Source organism: Homarus americanus, unplaced genomic scaffold (assembly GCF_018991925.1).
Source record: "Homarus americanus isolate GMGI-L3 unplaced genomic scaffold, GMGI_Hamer_2.0 scaffold25860, whole genome shotgun sequence".
Taxonomy (NCBI): domain Eukaryota; kingdom Metazoa; phylum Arthropoda; class Malacostraca; order Decapoda; family Nephropidae; genus Homarus; species Homarus americanus.
Window position 1 is genome coordinate 987,918 of NW_024724693.1, and position 18,705 is coordinate 1,006,622.

The 18,705-nt window shown below is 39.7% G+C and overlaps 2 protein-coding genes across 6 annotated transcripts; one reads left to right on the forward strand and one right to left on the reverse strand.

Moving 5' to 3' along the window:
• Positions 1-6,958, reverse strand: LOC121864481 (gastrula zinc finger protein XlCGF8.2DB-like). Its single transcript, XM_042363509.1, has 2 exons — positions 6,871-6,958; positions 1-1,631 (listed from the first exon to the last, which is right to left on the reverse strand). The coding sequence occupies exon 2, from the start codon at positions 1,278-1,280 to the stop codon at positions 288-290; it is 993 nt and encodes a 330-aa protein (XP_042219443.1). The 5' UTR covers positions 1,281-1,631; positions 6,871-6,958; the 3' UTR covers positions 1-287.
• Positions 6,900-17,700, forward strand: LOC121864482 (TLC domain-containing protein 3A-like). 5 transcript variants are annotated; one of them, XM_042363512.1, is made up of 7 exons: positions 6,916-6,983; positions 9,766-9,884; positions 10,473-10,675; positions 12,221-12,361; positions 14,528-14,647; positions 15,224-15,345; positions 17,245-17,700. In XM_042363512.1, exons 3-7 carry the CDS (start codon positions 10,505-10,507, stop codon positions 17,504-17,506), a joined length of 816 nt encoding a protein of 271 aa, XP_042219446.1. In that variant the 5' UTR covers positions 6,916-6,983; positions 9,766-9,884; positions 10,473-10,504; the 3' UTR covers positions 17,507-17,700. The 5 variants fall into 5 exon arrangements, with proteins under 5 accessions (XP_042219444.1, XP_042219446.1, XP_042219445.1 ...); XM_042363511.1 differs by having other exon boundaries at positions 9,766-9,852; XM_042363510.1 differs by lacking the exon at positions 9,766-9,884 and having other exon boundaries at positions 6,900-6,983.
• Positions 17,701-18,705: the final 1,005 nt, after the last annotated feature.

Sequence of the window (18,705 nt, forward strand, 5' to 3'; positions counted from 1 at the left end):
TCTGATGTTGCCTGCATGTTCCTGTGATCACTTGATCCTGATGTTGCCTGCATGTTCCTGTGATCACTTGATCCTGATGTTGCATGCATGTTCCTGATGTTGCTTGGTATGAGGTGGAGGTTGCCTGACTATCTTCACAGGTTTAATACACTTGTTAATGTATGACACTTTACAGTATTAATATTTGACCAAATTACTGTACTATAATATTAATACAGTATCAGACTGATTATCATATATGTGTTAATATTTCAAACACAGTACCACAACACTGTATCGACAAAGATTTACAATTCTTCCTTAATATAAATACAATTCTCGTCCAGGTTTTCTACTTTCACGGCAGACTCGGCGATAAGCTCACATCCTAATGGGTCCATGGAGTCACAGCTGCTGTTACAGTCTTGGGGACAATCATTCTCTTGTACTCCACCCGAGCAGTCAATCACGTCTGCTGCAGAGTCTACCATCACACACACATTATCCATATTTTGGTAGGATAATTCCACCTCTAACTGAGATGGCTGGACACATTCATCTTTACGATAACAGGAGGAACATAAAGCGTGAATGGGCCATAGACAATGATGGTTATAAATGGGAGGATTGTCTCCATGTAACCAAGAAGCACCAAGAATATAAACCTCGTGTTCGGTCCCTGTCTCGTCTGATGGCTTCTCGCTCACTTGTTCTCTATCTATTTGTTCTTTTAGATGACACTTGCATTTGTATTCTTTATAACATCTTGAGCATTTAAGTGAGTTCTGACCGGTGTGTTCTTTCACGTGATTAACCAAGTCACTTTTCCATGAAAATTTGTTGTGACAGTCAGGACAGTGGAATGGTGTTTCTCCAGTGTGAACTCCCATGTGTCCTTCTATACTCATTTCTTGGGTAGAAGATTTATGCCTTTCTGAACACAGGACATGTTTTTTTTTGGAATGAACTTTAGTGTGGCGTATTAAGCTGCTTTTATGTTCAAAATATTTCTTGCATTTTGAACAGTGATAAACACTGGTGCTTGTATGAAATTTCATATGTCCTAATAACTTACTTCGAGAGAGAAAGTTTTTAAAACACTCGGAGCACTGATGTAATGTTTCTCCACTATGAACTCTCATGTGATAATCTAAATTTTGTTTCCGACTAAAGGATTCTTCACACTCCGAACACTGATAAGGTTTCTTACCAGTGTGGCTGAACATGTGCAGTTTTAAACTAATGTTTCTTGTAAATATTTGGCTACAAAATGAACAGGAAAACTGTTGGGCATCCATCATCCTGCTACAGTACTTGTGTTATTTTCTGATCTACAAAAACATAAAACTATGAGTCTACAGTACTGGGTCACACCACATACTTCACAGATGAACTACATAACGTTACCAAGTCTCCACTCATCTTCACCACTGACTTTAGCACTGTTGTTGTGTGAGCACGTCTAGGAAGTACTTTACAGTACAGTACTTTGAACAAGGTCTTGGTTATTAATGCAGTTCTGTACTGTAGAGGTGACCTACAGGAATAGGCAGCACTTGAAACTGGGGAAGACACATTTCTCAACACTCTTCCTCTGTTATGATTTTGTTGTCAAGAGCTGCAGGAGTTGGGACACTTTCTGGACACACAACCTGGTAAAGGAAAATAAATACTGTAATAACATAAGCGCCATACATTATAGGTACCTGGCCATATACAGTACAGTATTGATATATCATCATGGGAGACGTCCATACGCTGACTATTATTGTTCACTGCATCGCACACTCATACTCAACACTCCCTTACATCTCTCTACTCTGTCACCATTTTCCCCTTAAATTTATAAGAAGAAACAAGATATTATAGGTTCTTTAACCTATTTTACGTATAAAGGATGAGAATCCCATATTATGGGTTTAGATACATTTCCAATTTCTTTTGAGTTTATAAGTGAAGTGTACTGTATGTTCCTGTACTGTACTTACTGTTCTTCCACAAGGGGAAGGGGGAGACAAGAAAGCCATCTTGAATTTCACTCCACATTTATGTTATCCTGTGCTGGTTGCTGTTTATTGTATCAAGTTATCTGTCCTTGTGGAGGATGAAGAGCATCTCCAAGAGTTCATCTGTCAACATGGACTAGTTGGCAGGACATGCAAGTGTTAACAAAATGCAGAGGAGAACTGACAGTGAAAAGAAATTATTTATTCAGAGTAAGAAACATTCATACTCTAACGTCCACAGGAGACATAGTCAAACACATTCAATCTGCATCAGTTATTTTACTCTTAGAAAACCATGTACAGTACAGTACAGTACAGTACAGCACAGTACAATACTGTACCAGTGAAAGCACTTTTCTTGAAGCAACTTTGTGTAATTTTAAGTTATGGACACAAACAATATAACAATTGGCCACGTTTGCCATAAGGTGGAAATACAAAAAAAATTAATTGGTCTTTTTGTCAGGAAGTGGCTGTCACTTTCTGAACTTCCAACAGTGAGAAGTAGGGCAGTATTTCATATGAGGCCAAGTTCGGTAAGAGAAAAATATGAACGTGGAAGGATTGTTTCCGGACAGCGGGTAGCCAGTTGGTGGGATTTAGCGTGGTAGTAAAAATTTGTTTTTCGTGCCTGCTGAAACGAGAGACAGAGAAACATTGTTGAACATTATTAAGGAATGGGTACAGAACTTCCAGGCACCAGCATTTGTTGACCCGGGTACTGGTGCTCACACAGAGAATATGGCGAGATATCAGACCATGTATCCCACGTTTTGGTAGCCATGATCAACACTTTGTTGGCTACTTAGCTGAATTACTCTTCATTTTACTTACTTTAACTTTTATCCTCTTCACCACTGATCAACTCGTTAGCCGCTTGAGCGATCGGTCACGTCTCTGCTACTCACTGTTGGCAAGTACTGGGCATGCACCGGCTCCTGAATGTACCTGAACCCGCTCCAGTATTGGTCAAGTCTGGTCTTGAAAGAGCTCACACTCCATGCCGTCACAACACTTTCTGGTAGATTGTTCCATGAGTTCACAACTCTCACTCCAAAAAAGTTTGCCCTCACAGTCTTCTGGACTTGCAGCCTCTTCAATCTTGAGCTGTGACCCCTTGTGGGGCGAGCGTCCGCCAGCTCCAAGTAAGGAAACTCGACTGAGTAGTGCCCCTTGAGATGCTTATATACCTCAATTAGGTCGCCCCTTGCCCGCCTGTAGTATAAGCTAGGTAAGTTCAGGCGCTCCAATCTCTCAGGGTAGCTGCGGTGCCGAAGTGCAGGCACCAGTTTAGTGGCCCTCCTTTGAACATTTTCAACCAACTGACTGTCCCTAGCATATCTTGGGGACCAGACAGGGTGACAGTACTCCAGATGGGGAAGCACTTCACTCTTGAAAATCATTACGCGAGACGGACCGTCTAGATATTTGAACGACCTTCTTATAAGACCCAATAATTTATTTGCCTGATTTACCTTCTTCTCGCAATGGCCCGGAACTTCAGCTCATTGAATGTGAGAAGGACCTAGGTGTGTATGTTGACAGTCTCAAATAGTGCAGTTTCTTCATCCCGTTGGGACATATGATACGCCTCCTTACCATTGGTACGCCCCAGGTGCATCCTCTTACACTTCGTGTCATTGAATCTCAGCAGCCATTTCTTCGACCATTTTTGGAGCTCACAGAGATCCTTCTGCAGCTTTTCACAGTCCGCTTGGTTCTTGATTTCCTGAAATAACTTGGTGTCATTGGCAAACAGTGGGCCCAATACACTGCCCTGTGGTACCCTACTTGTGACAGGTACAGATGATGATTTCGTGCCATTAATCACCACAAACTGCTTGTGGTCATGTAGAAAGTCTTCTATCCTCGTTAGGACATTTCCCCGAATTCTGTACCCTTTCAGTTTGATTTTCAGCCTTTCGTGGGGTACCCTGTGGAAAGCCTTGGCAAAATCTAGGTAAATATTGACGATATTACCACTCCTTTCCAGAATATGGGTCCAAATATCCAATACCTTGAGCAATTGTGTTAAGCAGGAGCTCCCCGGCATAAAACCGTGTTGGCAATCCTTTACAAGGTTGTTTCGTAGTAGATGTTCCATTGCGGCATCTCTGATAATACTCTCAAGTACTTTATATATTATGCTGGTCAGGCTCACCGGTCTATAGTTGTTCGTGGAGTGACGATCGCCCTTCTTGAAGATAAGACTCACATAAGCCACTTTCCATTCACTGGGGACCTTTTGTTCGTCCAGGCATTCACAAAACAGGATCTTCAGGGGCTCGGCAAGCTCGTTGCTCAACTCTCTTAGCACTCTAGGATTCACCACGTCAGGGCCGGGACTCTTATGAACCTTTAGCTTTGACAGTTTATTTCTAATACCCTCTTCCGTGAACACAATGTGGGTCAGTGCTGTGTCGAACCGTGTCCTCAAACACACGAAGATTGCTCGCATCCTCTCTTGTGAACACCGAGGAAATGAAACTGCTCAATGCCTCAGCTTTATCCTGGTCAGAATCTGCGTAACTATCATCTTCAAGCCTCAGGTCTGATACTCCTACTCGCGTTTTTAAGTTTGACTTTGCATAGCGGTAAAACGCTTTGGGTTTGACTTGACCTCCCTGCAACCAGCCTCTGGAACTCTTTTTCTGCCCTTCTACACTCTATCTTTGCTTGGTTTCTGGTCTTGCATACATCCTCCTGTCCTGCTCATCGTTTGACCCAACCCACGTCTTGAATTTCTGGGTTTTCTTCTCAACTTTGTCAACCGCCGCGTGGTTCATGTGTAGGGATCCCCTTGTACTCCTAGAGGCACTGGGTTTGGTCTTGGGTATATATTTATCGATCAAATGGGTCACTTCAAGAGACTTTTCCATCAAGGAGACACATGACACCATTTCCTCAAGGCCATCACTCCACTTTATCCATCACAATCTTAAGGTAAGTTCTTTATGTGTTCAGAGGGTCGAGGAGGCAGTTAGGGAGGTGAGGTGAAGTTAGGTTTTGTGCATTATTGTTACCATTTTTGTGTTTAGTATCATTCAAATATTATATCCCAGAATTGTGGTCAAATTCCATAAATTTGTCTACTGCTAACCACCTGCTTCACCTTTACTGAACTTTCTACCAATAAGACATCCTCAGATTCCTTCTAACTTGCATAGGACTTTCTATATTCTAACCTTTGCCTTAAGTTTGCTGATAATACAGTAATAAACTGGCAGGTCACCACAAAGTATATTTAGGGCCGTTACTCAACACACACTGGCTTATGATCCTAAATTGGGAAATTTTTACTCTTGGAACCACAGGAATCTTGGCAATCTTATCTTTACAATCAATAGTTTAGTAGACAATTCTAAGCCAATTTTCTTCTACGATGTTAACCTCCATGCAGAGCCCGTCGATCAACACTGGCATATTTAAGTCATTTGTGAGTGAAGTGTCATAGAAAACAAACTACCTATTGTAAAGATAAAATCCCTAAGAAACCTGTGTTGTCTGAAAGAAATATAATGTCCTAAATTGTATGCCAGTGTTTACCCTATTCTAATGCAGTATTGAAGGGGGCGACCAACACCAGAAGCAGTCATTAAATTTTTCCACAGATGTTGTTTGAATGATATTGTGTAATAAAAACGATTTGACAAATTTTTCCCGTAATTTTTCCCTCTATCTACGATTATGTATCACCTGTAGTAGGCAGGGCACGAAAGAAGAGGGAAATTACCACTTCCCGGAGGCCATCGCTGCACTGGGGTCTGCCCATATCGTCAATAACCAGCTTCGTCACAACTATTTTTAACTCGTTTCGTAACCACTGCTTTACCCCCTTCGTCACCCCGTTCATTCCCATCATTATAAAAACGAAAATAACTGGTTCTTGGGATATAAAATAATGAACAATATTAAGACAAATTATTAAAGACGAAAATATAAAACATTGTTAATACTCCTCACTACCCGGTGGTTTATGTCCTGGTGCCAAATCACTTCCATTTGTTCTGTATTTTGTTTATTTACTTTTACCAAAGTTTTAATCGTTTTCTTTATTACTTTTACTTTTTTTTACTTTATCTTTTCAATAGTTAATATTCGTGTATAATAATAACACAATAATTCTTCATTTGTTCTGTATTTGGTTTATTTACCAATGTTTGAATAATTTTTATCAAATAATTAATATCATGTATAATAATAGCACAATACTTCTCCAGTTGTCTGCATACATGTATAATTTATATTCGTGTAAAATAATAAATTACAATTTGTCAATAATACTAGTGACTTAGCGGTCAAGAAACGGATTTGATATTGGTGACGAAATGGGGTGTATCCGCAGCGCTCTATCCACCTCAATATTAGGGTAAGTTCCTTCTGCTGAATAAGCAGGTGTGTCATATTGTTGAAATTATACTCTCATCCAAACAACATTTGTGAAGAAAAAAACGAATTGAACAACAACTGCTGCTGATGTTAGCCATCCCCTTAGGTCTAGACACATTAGGTCAGGTTCTATTAGGTTCTGTGCATTGGCATACAGTTTTTATTACTAACTATCTTCTAAACATCTGTCGAAAATATGAAAGAAATAGCATAACTTTGGTGTTAGCCGTCTCCTCACCCATTACCAATAAAATAATATAGCAGGAGGTATGAGACATGAGGCAGAACTAACCCATTAAACTATTGTTGACCCTGTAGCAGGCAGGGGCTCCCCTCAGCTGAACACAATGGTCTGGCGTTAGTCAGAATAAAATCCCTATGGGGTATTTTTCCCTAAAGGGTTAAAGAGACACACAAAGCCTGAACAATAATGCCAACTTTGGGTCTTAGTCAACAATAATATTTATCATCCATACACAAGTCAATTAGTACTTACGGTATATAATATTAAAGAAGAGCAACTGGACTCACGCCTCCAGTACACAACACCGTCAGTACTACCAACAGACTCATCACGTGACGAGCCCATCACTGGTGAACAAGATAAAAGTAAAAGTAACATTTAGTTCTATTTTAATAATAAGTTGCGTAAATTTGTCTTCATGTAGGTAAAAGGTTTTATATAGGTTGTGGGTAAGGCATTGTAGATGTGCTTTACCTCACATAGAAAGAAGCTAATGGTTACCTGTATAGAGGTTTAATGTTCCTAATTATATCCTAAACACGTTACCACAATTTACATTTTATTTTTATTAAGAGTGTCCAAAATGCGCTAAAGTTAACTGAAAGTCTGGTTAAGTAAGGACAGATCCTAGAAGTCAAGGTTGGTTGATTAACATAAAAGTTTGGAAAGTTTTTGTTCATGGTAATTAACATTTTATTTTCAGGTGTTATTCTGGGATGTGAGGTAATATTACTATGGTGTATTGTCATTAACTTAAAACTCATTACCTGTACGAGATAGTCTGTATGCTAATTTACGAATAATTAGGTTTGTGTATAATTGATTTAATGAGATATAATAAGTTTGTACAATTGGTGAAGGATAATGGTCTAGGGGCGGTCTGATTAATTACCCAAATGTAGCCGGAATGAAGTCAAATAATGGTCCTTGATGAATAAATCGGACTGCCAATCACTTCTCGACTAGTATTTGGTGTCAGAAAGTAAAAAACTATTGGTAAACTTAATTTAATCTGAGTTAATAGATCGCGTGCATGTACCGACGGGCGAGAATTACCCAAATGTAGCCGCAATGAAGTCAAATGATGGTCGTGAGAGTAAATTCGGGCTGTGAATCACTTCTCGATTATTATTTGGTGTCATAAAGTAAAAAAATTGGTAAACTTAATTTAATCTAGATTAGATTAGATTAGATTAGATTAGATTAGATTAGATTAGATTAGATTAGATTAGATTAGATTAGGTTAGGTTAGGTTAGGTTAGGTTAGGTTAGGTTAGGTTAGGTTAGGTTAGGTTAGGTTAGGTACATGCACTTGATTTATTAACTCAGATTAAATTAAGTTTACCAATTTTTTGTGACTGTGACACCAAATACTAGTCGAGAAGTGATTGGCAGTCCGATTTATTAATTTAGGACTATTATTTGACTTTATTCCGGCTACATTTGGGTAATTAGTCGGACCCGTCTTGAGGTTTATGCTCACATCGTCTGTATTTCACTAAAGTCTCTGTATGTTATCCTCTTTAACTGCCCGTGGTTCATTGCCATACAACATAACACTTCTCACACAAGCCACATACATCATTCCTTCACTTGGAGCTAATGTCTATTCATCGTTAATAAAGGCAGCTGCTCCCTAAGCTTCCTTCGAATCCAGGAAAAGAAGTCAGAAAAAATAACAGAACCTAACCTAACTTAATGGAGGTGAATTTTCGATCTTGCACCGGCATTTCTTTAACTGTTATTAATATGTTTTTCGTAATGTTTAGACAATTCTAAGACCTTTTTCTTATATGATATTTCCGCCAGAAATTAAGGATATGGCTGAACAGGTGGAAAGAGCTGTGCCGACATTGTGATAGAGATTATTTTACCTCAATTGCAGAGTTTCATCAGAAAAATAGTGTTAGGTTAGGTCAGGTCAGGTCAGGTCAGGTCAGGTCAGGTCAGGTTTGGTTTGGTTTGGTTGGTTTGTTGGCTTTTTATTTATGTGATTTACTCGAGAAAAAATAGATACATTTTTGTTAAGATTGATGGGTGGGGGGTGGGGGGGGTGGTATCTCAAAAACTATTAATTTCCGGCTGAAATGAATATCAAATTCGTTCAAAACTCATCAAATAACATCGGAGAAACATATTTTTAATATCCAAACAAAGACTGGTGCATTAGTGAACTTTGACCCTAACCTATCTTGACCTAACCTAACCTAACTTAGCATATTTTATTGCTTTAATTGTTAATTGTATTTAAATATAATATAACTTTTTTCTTTTGAGTTTACTTCTGTTCACCAGCCACTGAGCAAGCTTCTGCCTAGTCTTCATCACATGACCCAGGTAACACACCTCATCAACACAAATATCCCCATGTTAAGTTACTCCACCCTGCACATGGTTACCTCCACATACACAACACTGCAGTTCACCATCTACACTACACCTCTTATGTACCCACCTTCCTCATTATTGAGTTGTTTTTGCCACAAATTGTTTTCACACCCTTTGCCTCTATGTCATCCTTCCGTTCCTCTTCTATACCATCTGCTATCAGCACTAAGTCATCAGCACTCAACATCTCCCTAGGTAGACCAGCCCTAAAACCCCATGATATTGCCTCCAGCAACATGCTAAACAGAAAGGGGCTCAAGACAAGCCCCTGATGGACTCCTACTTTTACCTCAAATTTCTCACCATTTTCTTTCATTTTGTCTGAATTTAGCAGCAACGGGCTGGAGACATCATGTTTAGTGTCTGTTACTTCACCCTGTAACTCAATGCCTGATGTAACATGTGATTAATTGTGAGCGGCAGGTGATGAACGTCGTCTTCATGGCCTCCACGTGTTTGAATCTTGTCAATTTTCTAGCACAATTCTGACCCCAGACTTAAAGCTTTGGTGGGCCTTGAATCAGACTTAAAGCTTCACTGGGCATGGGGTCAGCTGCCAGATCAAATAGAAAAGCTGAAGTGTACATCCTTCTTTCCTCACACAGCCAAACAGTGGAATGCTCTCTCTTCTTCTGTGTTTCCATACTCCTACAATCTGTCTCACATCAAAAAGCTGGTTTTCCGGTATTTTTGTGGCGTAGATGAATATAATAATTATCTTTTATATTTATAATTTATCGACCCCCCTCCCCCCCCCAGGCCCGGGTGAGCTTTTCCCCGTAAAAAAAAAGTGGGCGAGGAAATGAGTCAACAATAACATTCACTTGGTCACCAGGACAGTACAAGGTGTGGCTATGGCATTAATTCAGCAGTACAAGGTGTGGCTATGGCATTAATTCAGCAGTACAAGGTGTAGCTATGGCATTAATTCAGCAGTGCAAGGTGTGGCTATGGCATTAATTCAGCAGTACAAGGTGTAGCTATGGCATTAATTCAGCAGTACAAGGTGTAGCTATGGCATTAATTCAGCAGTACAAGGTGTAGCTATGGCATTAATTCAGCAGTACAAGGTGTAGCTATGGCATTAATTCAGCACATTGACTGCCTGGACACAATGGCCCGGACGGTCGATGAGTAATGTGAGTTTCATAATTTCCTTCACAATTTTTTCCCTCATACATAATTTTATTTTTGTATGTTTATACTTTGTATTTATATCAGTTACTGTCCATTTTTTTTAGGAATGGAAATTATACTTCTCATTACACATATTAATTTCTTTTGACAGACTTTATGTACGGTCTGCCATAATATTCTGATCTATTAATTTTGTACCTATTCTTAATTTAAGTTACAGTATGGATATATAATTTCATTCTACTGTATTTCTTCATAGTACATTAGAGTGAATTTACTTCATTTGACTTTCTTTAAATTATTATTATTATTGTTTTTTTTTTTTACAGATATTTTCAGTTTTGTGGTGACAATATAGAAAATGCATTCAGTAGTTAAAGGTGTCCTCCTGTCTGGGGTGACTGGCTTGGGTTGGATGGCTCTGTTTCGTCTCAGTAACAGTCTTCTAACACACTATTTTAGAGCCAGAGACTGGAAGATGTCTCACCACCACATAATGAATATATGTGAGGCTCTTGTGTCTGGCATTCAGGTATACAATTACTTTTTTATTTTGATAAAAATAAATTGATTTAATTCAACTTTGATTTTGTTATGTGTACAAGAGTTTCAAAAGAAGGCTGAGAACATTGTTGTATTTATGCCTTTACACCATTTAAATGTCTTACCTGTGACTCCGAGACATGACACAACGCACCATCTCTGGGCCCAACGATGTGTGATGTCTCGGATTAACGGGTTCTTGAGTCTCAGGGATCATGGATGGGAGAGAGGACTGACTGCTCTTTCTTCCATGACTGTACACCTGACCTCCTCTATTGTACAGTGAACCCTCACTTTAAGCGGTCAATTGAACCCACGGCGGCCCGCGTAAAGTGAGAAACGCGTAAAGTGAACAACATAACATATGGGATTAATTGAAATAGAGACCGGGCCGACCTCCAAACTCCACTTTTTCAGACACAATACCTACGTTGTAGTAAAAATAACTTCTTAATTTTATGATGGTATGCACACACAATTAATAATTAAGAGAAATATCAATAATATTAGGCTTTTTAACACTTACATTAGTAGAAAAGATGGTTGGGCACACGGGGATGGGGGGTTGGTTCCGAGGCAGAGGGCAGATTATTGGCCCTCACCTGTATCACTTGTATCACTATCCACCACAGAGGCTTGCAGGGCCTCTTTGTCAAACCCCTCAAAGTCCATATAAGTCCATATCCTCACTATCATTATCACTATCACTGACTTGGGCCAGCTGTGGTGGGTGGTGGGTGAAGAACTCGGTAATGTTTTGATGACTGGGCTACCTTGTGCGCACCCTGCTCGCGCCACTCTCCGTGTAAAAGGGTACACACACCGCGGAAAGTGAGCATTCCGGTTTCGGCAGGGTACCGGGTAAACGTGGAAACGCGTAAAGTGAAACCGCTCAAAGCGGGGGTTTACTGTACTGTATCTGGTTAAAGCTGTCAATGTGAACACAAGTGAATCTTATCAGCATGTGTTCACTGATCTTAGAATTATGATCTTGAAGTACAGTATTTGTAAAGAATAGCTGAGCAGATATATTATTGATAGTACGTAGTCTAATATACTGTATGCTTAACCTTCTTAATATGTACAATACTGTATTTCTGTGTTTTTAATGTTTGAGGGTGTCTTGACATATAGTACAGCACAGAGGTGTTTCACAGTCCATCTTAAGAAATAGTCTCAAAATACACACTGTAATACGTCATGCATTACACAACATAAGGTTTTGCACATTTGAGTCAAGTTATTCTTTATATTTCCTTTGTACATTTATCTTTTTCTTTGTTATCCCAACATTACCGTAAGAGAGAGAGGATACACTGATGAATGTGGTTGTCTTAGTATTTATTCAGTAACATCTTCATACAGGTTAACAATTATTTGGCCATATAGCTAGATATTGTTGGTGCTGTTTACAGTAGCATGTACAATACAGTACTGAACAAAGTAACTTACCTTTCCAGTTTCATTATCAAAATTTACATTAATTTATACTCATTCCATTATAGCATTAATAATATTATATTTTTCCCAACAGGCTGTGACATCCTCTGTGTGTGGGATTATTGTGGTGGCTTCTTGTCGCCATGATGTAATGTGGGCCGTCCACCCTCTAGCTGCTTGGTATGCCTGGGTTGCTGGCAGCTACTTTGTGTATGATACTGTTGCTATGTATCAGGTAAGTTGTGTAGCATCAGGTCCATGTAATATTGTTGGATGTGAATCATCTCCAGATAAAATTAACATTACACTAATGACAATGGCACCTGTAGGCTTAATGAGGTATATGACTAGTTTGAGGAACTGTTTTATAACAGCCTTGGAGCTGTCTAGTCTATGGGTCAAACCCAAAAGGTCTTTTCTCTATTTATTTATAATATAATAAAATATGTTCACTTCAACAAGGAGCACACCATAAAATCACTGAAGCTGTGAGGGATATAGAGTAGATGGCAGGTTTATCTGGGAAGCTTGTGAGGCCACGTCTATGGTTTTTTTTTTTTTTTCTTTTTTTTTTGGCACTCCCCTACATCTTTGTGTAAGGTGAAGCGCAGAGGCATTTACAGCGCCCAACAGGGAAGTCTGCTAAGTTCATGCTTGCCTTTATGTCTCATGAGTTAAAGGCGTAGAAGCCTGAAGAGTCAATGTTTTATGTCTAAGCAAGTTATTGGAAGCTCCAACAACTTTCCCTGAATACGAATTCGCAACTTTCGATTTACAGCAGGTACCTACTGTACTTTGCTGGTAGGTGAACAGGGACCAAGGGAGGCTGGGAAGTGTGTCCGAACAACTTTCCACCGGCCGTCTATGCTCTGTGAGTGTCGGGTGATAACTGAGTGAGACTGCCGGCTTCTTATGGCTGACCTAATCATTCGTAAGACGCTACTTGCTAGGGGAAAATACCCATCATGTGATTTGAACATGCACCTCACAGTTCTTGGAAAATTATGGGGGGTGATATCATTGTACAACATAAATGTATTAACCTATATTTATATAAGTGCAACTGTCTATGAGATAGGGACTAATACAAGCTGTCAGGTGGTCTCCAGGTAACCTCTTTGAAGCACCCAAGTGTGCGGCCACTAAAGAAATGATCTGAGAGATGATTCGCCTCGTATGCAGTTACACTCACGGCAGCTCCCTGGCCCCATTAGCTCTTCATATACTGGCAATAATTCCCCATCTAGTCTGCCAGAGAACACATGCAAGGAGTAAATGTAGGTATACAGTTCAACTTGTATAGACTGTGCTGATTATATTGCTGTATGCTAACAAAATAAAGGAAACACATTACAGTACAGTATGTATTGTGTTTATTTTATACTGTTGAAGTGATCTGTCAGCCACGGATAGTCAAAGTGCGCTGTAATGCTCGTTATATTTATAAAAAACTTTCACTATTACTCTCTAGACATACTGTCCTATTAAGACACCAAGCCTAAGCCTAAACAAAGGATCTTCCTGTAAATAAACATCTGACAGTTTTGTCTTACTGTTTACCATTGTTGTATACCTGCACTGTTTAGGCCCAAGGAAACTGTATACAATACACTACTCCCACCTTATATAGTAGTACAGTACCTGTACCTGTATTATCTATAGTACTGTACACTTTTTTGTAATAATTTTCACCAGTTATCTTCATACTAGCCATTCGGGCGGTTGGTATATCCAGTGTTAGTACAGGAGGAGACCGGGAGACCTGCAGTGATGTTTGGTAGCGAGGGTCACACTGGACAACACTCGCTCACGTGTGTCCTGGCCGAGGCTCGAACCCATGACATATTGGTGAGGGATACGAGTGTTACCACTGTACCACCAACACTCTGGCTGAATTATATATTTTACTGATTAAATATTATTGTTATTACTGTACTATCAAATTTAGCTCACAACGTGTAAAGAAACAGACAGGAGAGATCTTACTGAGAATATATACTTCAGTCTGTTGGGAAAATTAAGTTTCTGCGATGTTGTCGAGGCCACAAGCGAGACCATTCACAATTTTATCCTTTATGGATCACCTGAAGATTAGCCCCCCCCCTCATATAATTTCAGGGTGGTTAAACTTCAGGCTGGTTATAAGCTTACGGGCAAAGCTTCAGATGAACACTTATAGAGAGGCTAACTTTCAGTACAGTATGAACTTCATAAATATATATAGTTAACATCTCTACCCTCTAGTTAGTCATCAGTTGTCAGACATTACAGAATTAGGTACACTAGCGTTTAGTTTTACATGAACTATTAGTACAGGACTGTATAAATAACGTCGGATCATTCTGTACCTTTACTGTATTCCACGCCTCATAAGTGTCACTTTATTTCTCCTCATGTACAGGTTCACTTGTCTAGTCTACCCAAAGTTCCAGAACGTTTTGTGACGCGTCTGTCGAGCTACCTGAAGAGGAGGACGCTACTGGTATTACACCATGTTGTTGTGGCAACGTTTTTGTTCCCAGTAAGTAGCCCGGTATCTGTGTATCTCCTAGTAAGTAGTCTATAGTATTTCCATGCTAACCCGGTCTATAAGCCACGCCCTTCTTCTATAAAAATAGCTGATTGGTTCATAGAAAATGTTTGTGTAGTTGTCCATTTATTCAAACTAAATTATGCTCACAATTGGTAAGCAGATTTGTTATTGCTAAAATAATGTTAAATATCTGGGAAAAGAAAATGCAGGTGATTTCAAGGCATTAGCACATAAGAGAGGATGTTAGCAAATTCTAAATATTTATTATAAAAAGTTGAAGTCAAAGATGAAATTTACTTTTAAATGAAGTCTTTTATTATTTCTTTGTTTTGTACCAGACATAAAGCACTTATGTAGCTTAAAATAAAACTCAGGTCAGTTACTATAGTTTTATTTGAATAAAGTTCAAGTTTATGTGTACTGTACTGTACTGTACTGTACTGCACTGTACTGTATGTAGATGAGGCAGACCTTACACAGTTCACTCTCTTGTGGATACTGTCCCATACAGAGTTACAGAAATAATAGTGTTAGTCATACATAAGCATTGTTGTTTTGTTTCAGGTCTTGGTGTACAGAAGAGGTGTTGGTGACTTCTTTGTAGGATGTTTTTACTGTGTGGAGCTGAGTGGTCCTTTCACCAACCTGCGCATCATTCTCAGCCGAACTGGTCTGAAAGATTCAAGGTGGGTACGGTGACTTTCTGTCCCTGTTCGGTACATTATTTTGTTATGAACACTGGTGATGGCAGAGGAGAAATAGCTTAATACCTGTAGTTTTGTTTGATATTATTCACACCACGACTTGTGCTGGTAGACTGTTCTGTGTGTGTGTTTTATTTTTTTATTTATTTATTATTTTTTTTAATGGGGATTAGCTCACCCGAGCACAGGTCACTGACCCACATTGGGGCCTGGGGAACAATTACACTGTATACCGTATAGGCAAGTTTCTTTATGCCATTTGCCTCTGTCTACCCAGCAGTAATTGGGAACCTGGATGTTAATCAATTTGTGGATCGTATTCCGGGGTAATGGTTAGCCAGTGCAGTTGGCGAGTTGTCCTGTCTTCTCGGACTATTCTTTGACACTGGGTCATGCAGCTCGTTAACTTAGGGTGTGGTTGTTGCGTTGGCGACAGCTTCTACACCTTAAACACTGGGTCATGCAGCTCGTTAACTTAGGGTGTGGTTGTTGTGTTGGCGACAGCTTCTACACCTTAAACACTGGGTCATGCAGCTCGTTAACTTAGGGTGTGGTTGTTGTGTTGGTGACAGCTTCTACACCTTAAACACTGGGTCATGCAGCTCGTTAATTAATGGTGTGGTTGTTGTGTTGGCGACAGCTTCTACACCTTAAACACTGGGTCATGCAGCTCGTTAACTTAGGGTGTGGTTGTTGTGTTGGTGACAGCTTCTACACCTTAAACACTGGGTCATGCAGCTCGTTAACTTAGGTGTGGTTGTTGTGTTGGTGACAGCTTCTACACCTTAAACACTGGGTCATGCAGCTCGTTAACTTAGGGTGGTTGTTGTGTTGGTGACAGCTTCTACACCTTAAACACTGGGTCATGCAGCTCGTTAACAGGGTGTGGTTGTTGTGTTGGTGACAGCTTCTACACCTTAAACACTGGGTCATGCAGCTCGTTAATTTAGGGTGTGGTTGTTGTGTTGGCGACAGCTTCTACACCTTAAACATGGGTCATGCAGCTCGTTAACTTAGGGTGTGGTTGTTGTGTTGGCGACAGCTTCTACACCTTAAACACTGGGTCATGCAGCTCTGTTAATTTAGGGTGTGGTTGTTGTGTTGGTGACAGCTTCTACATCTTAAACACTGGGTCATGCAGCTCGTTAATTTAGGGTGTGGTTGTTGTGTTGGTGACAGCTTCTACATCTTAAACACTGGGTCATGCAGCTCGTTAATTTAGGGTGTGGTTGTTGTGTTGGTGACAGCTTCTACATCTTAAACACTGGGTCATGCAGCTCGTTAATTTAGGGTGTGGTTGTTGTGTGTCTGCCACTTGGCAGACTCTACACTAAATTATTTGAAAATTTTACTAATAGTCAATACAGTTGAAGCTTTTAACATCACCCACAAGGGATCTTGAATGTTTCATCTGTAACCAGATATATCTAACTTCATGTAAAATATGTGTGGTCTCTCTCAATTGTAAACCTCTGAACACAATATGAGGTATTAAGAAATATTGTATCAGTCTCTGAGGCACATGAGAGAAAATGGAAGACTCAAGCATACTGAAGCGGTGAGAAAATGGACGTCTCATCTGAGGGACTCAATAAAGAAGTTACAGCTACATGTTTTATGGGCTATTGAGTGTAATATGAATCATCTGATTTAACGTACGACCGTGGTCAGTACCGCGTGAAAGTGAAAGAAATACTCAAGATATAAAGGAAGAGAGTTGACATGTTGTTACTTTTATTTACACATGTAGTATAGTAAACCAGTGTGAGTTATGATCAAACTTACAGATGTTCTCCAATAACAGATGAATACATACTGAACATTTATGTGTTTACCATTATGTTTGTATTGTCTTGTCTTGACTGTCTTCTTCCATTACAGGTGGTACACACTCAATGGGATAGCTATGATCGTATCCTTTGCAACGTGTCGAGTTCTAGCGTTTCCCTACATGTACCTGGCTTATGGGGCTCAGTATAACATTGGTATTATGGATGTGATATGGAAGATCCCTGTGCACTGTAATGTGGGTTCCCTTATGGTGCTCCTACCTCAACTCCACTGGCTGAGACTGATGGTTCTAGGGGCAGTGAAGATGGCTCGAGGGAAGAGGGTAACTGAAGCCGAAGAGAAAATCGATTAAAAGTGAAAAATTTCCAGACTAGGGAATCCGGGGAAAATATTGAAGATATTTTAAAATGCTGTAGAATGATGTATTTAAGAATTTTGTACATAATTTCTGTACTTAAAGTTTTGTAAATGTTTGTTAACCCAATATAGCCATTCTTTGTAGCACTATATTTTGGAATTTTATTTTAATTAAAAAAAAAACAATTATGTGTGGTATATATTTATAGTATTAACCCAGTAATCTGTACTGTACACACTATCACAGTACTGTACATGTATACTGTACCTCCTTAAGTGGTTCAGTTTCTTTGACAACACAACACATAATTTTATTGTTTCTCGCTCTTGATTTGTTTTATTTTACTTTTCTTTTATGGTGCAATTTTTTCTGACCCCAGGTGAGCTAATCCCCATTAAATAATTCCTGTACTGTATTTAGTATTTATTTAATGGTGTAGTAAGAGAGATGACAGGAAGGGAGGAGAGGTGGTCAGCTTCTGTTGACATGAAGCAGCTTCAGTGGGAATGGTTATATATTCTAGAGAGAAACAAGGAGGTTGGTGCCAGTCAGGTCAGAGTCCTCCTCATTCTCACCACTTTACAGCCATTTTCTGTGCTTGTTTAGGTTAGCTCTTCCTGCTGCCAGGTCTTGTCAGGTGTTTAAATCTGAAGTTATTCCTCACAACCTCTTCTCTTATCCCTGACTCTCCTCCACATTCAAACTCATGGACCTCTTCACCCAGTTGTGGTCTCATTCATTCTCTCTGTGAATGAATTATCCTGTCTTATTTCACATCTTGCTTGAGTTCGAAACTAAAGATTCATCTTACATGAGCTGTTGTGAGAGGCCAGCAAGGCAGGCTGCGTCACTTTTTCTTTTATCCTCTTCACCAATTAATCGGCTCGTTAGCCGCTTCGGCGATCGGTCACGTCTCTGTTACTCACTGTTGGCAAGTACTGTTTTCTTCTTTCCTTGTGGTTATCAGCATATATATGTATATACAGTATATATATATATATATATATATATCAGGCTGAAGCCGTACCTCGTAACAATCTTCAAGAGTGAAGTGCTTCCCCATCTGGTGTACTGTCACCCCGAGATACGTACTGTCAGTTGGTTGAAAATGTTCAAAGGAGGGCCACCAGACTGGTGCCTGCACTTGGGCACCTTAGCTACCCTGAGAGATTGGAGCGCCTGAACTTGTCTAG

Excerpts from the sequence above, each read along its gene's own strand:
- LOC121864481 (XM_042363509.1), bottom strand. The coding sequence starts at position 1,280 with ATGATGGATGCCCAACAGTTTTCCTGTTCATTTTGTAGCCAAATATTT.
- LOC121864482 (XM_042363510.1), top strand. The coding sequence starts at position 10,505 with ATGCATTCAGTAGTTAAAGGTGTCCTCCTGTCTGGGGTGACTGGCTTG. Across the intron at positions 10,676-12,220 it reads CTCTTGTGTCTGGCATTCAG|GCTGTGACATCCTCTGTGTG; the intron begins GTATACAATTAC and ends TTTTCCCAACAG. Across the intron at positions 14,648-15,223 it reads TGGCAACGTTTTTGTTCCCA|GTCTTGGTGTACAGAAGAGG; the intron begins GTAAGTAGCCCG and ends GTTTTGTTTCAG.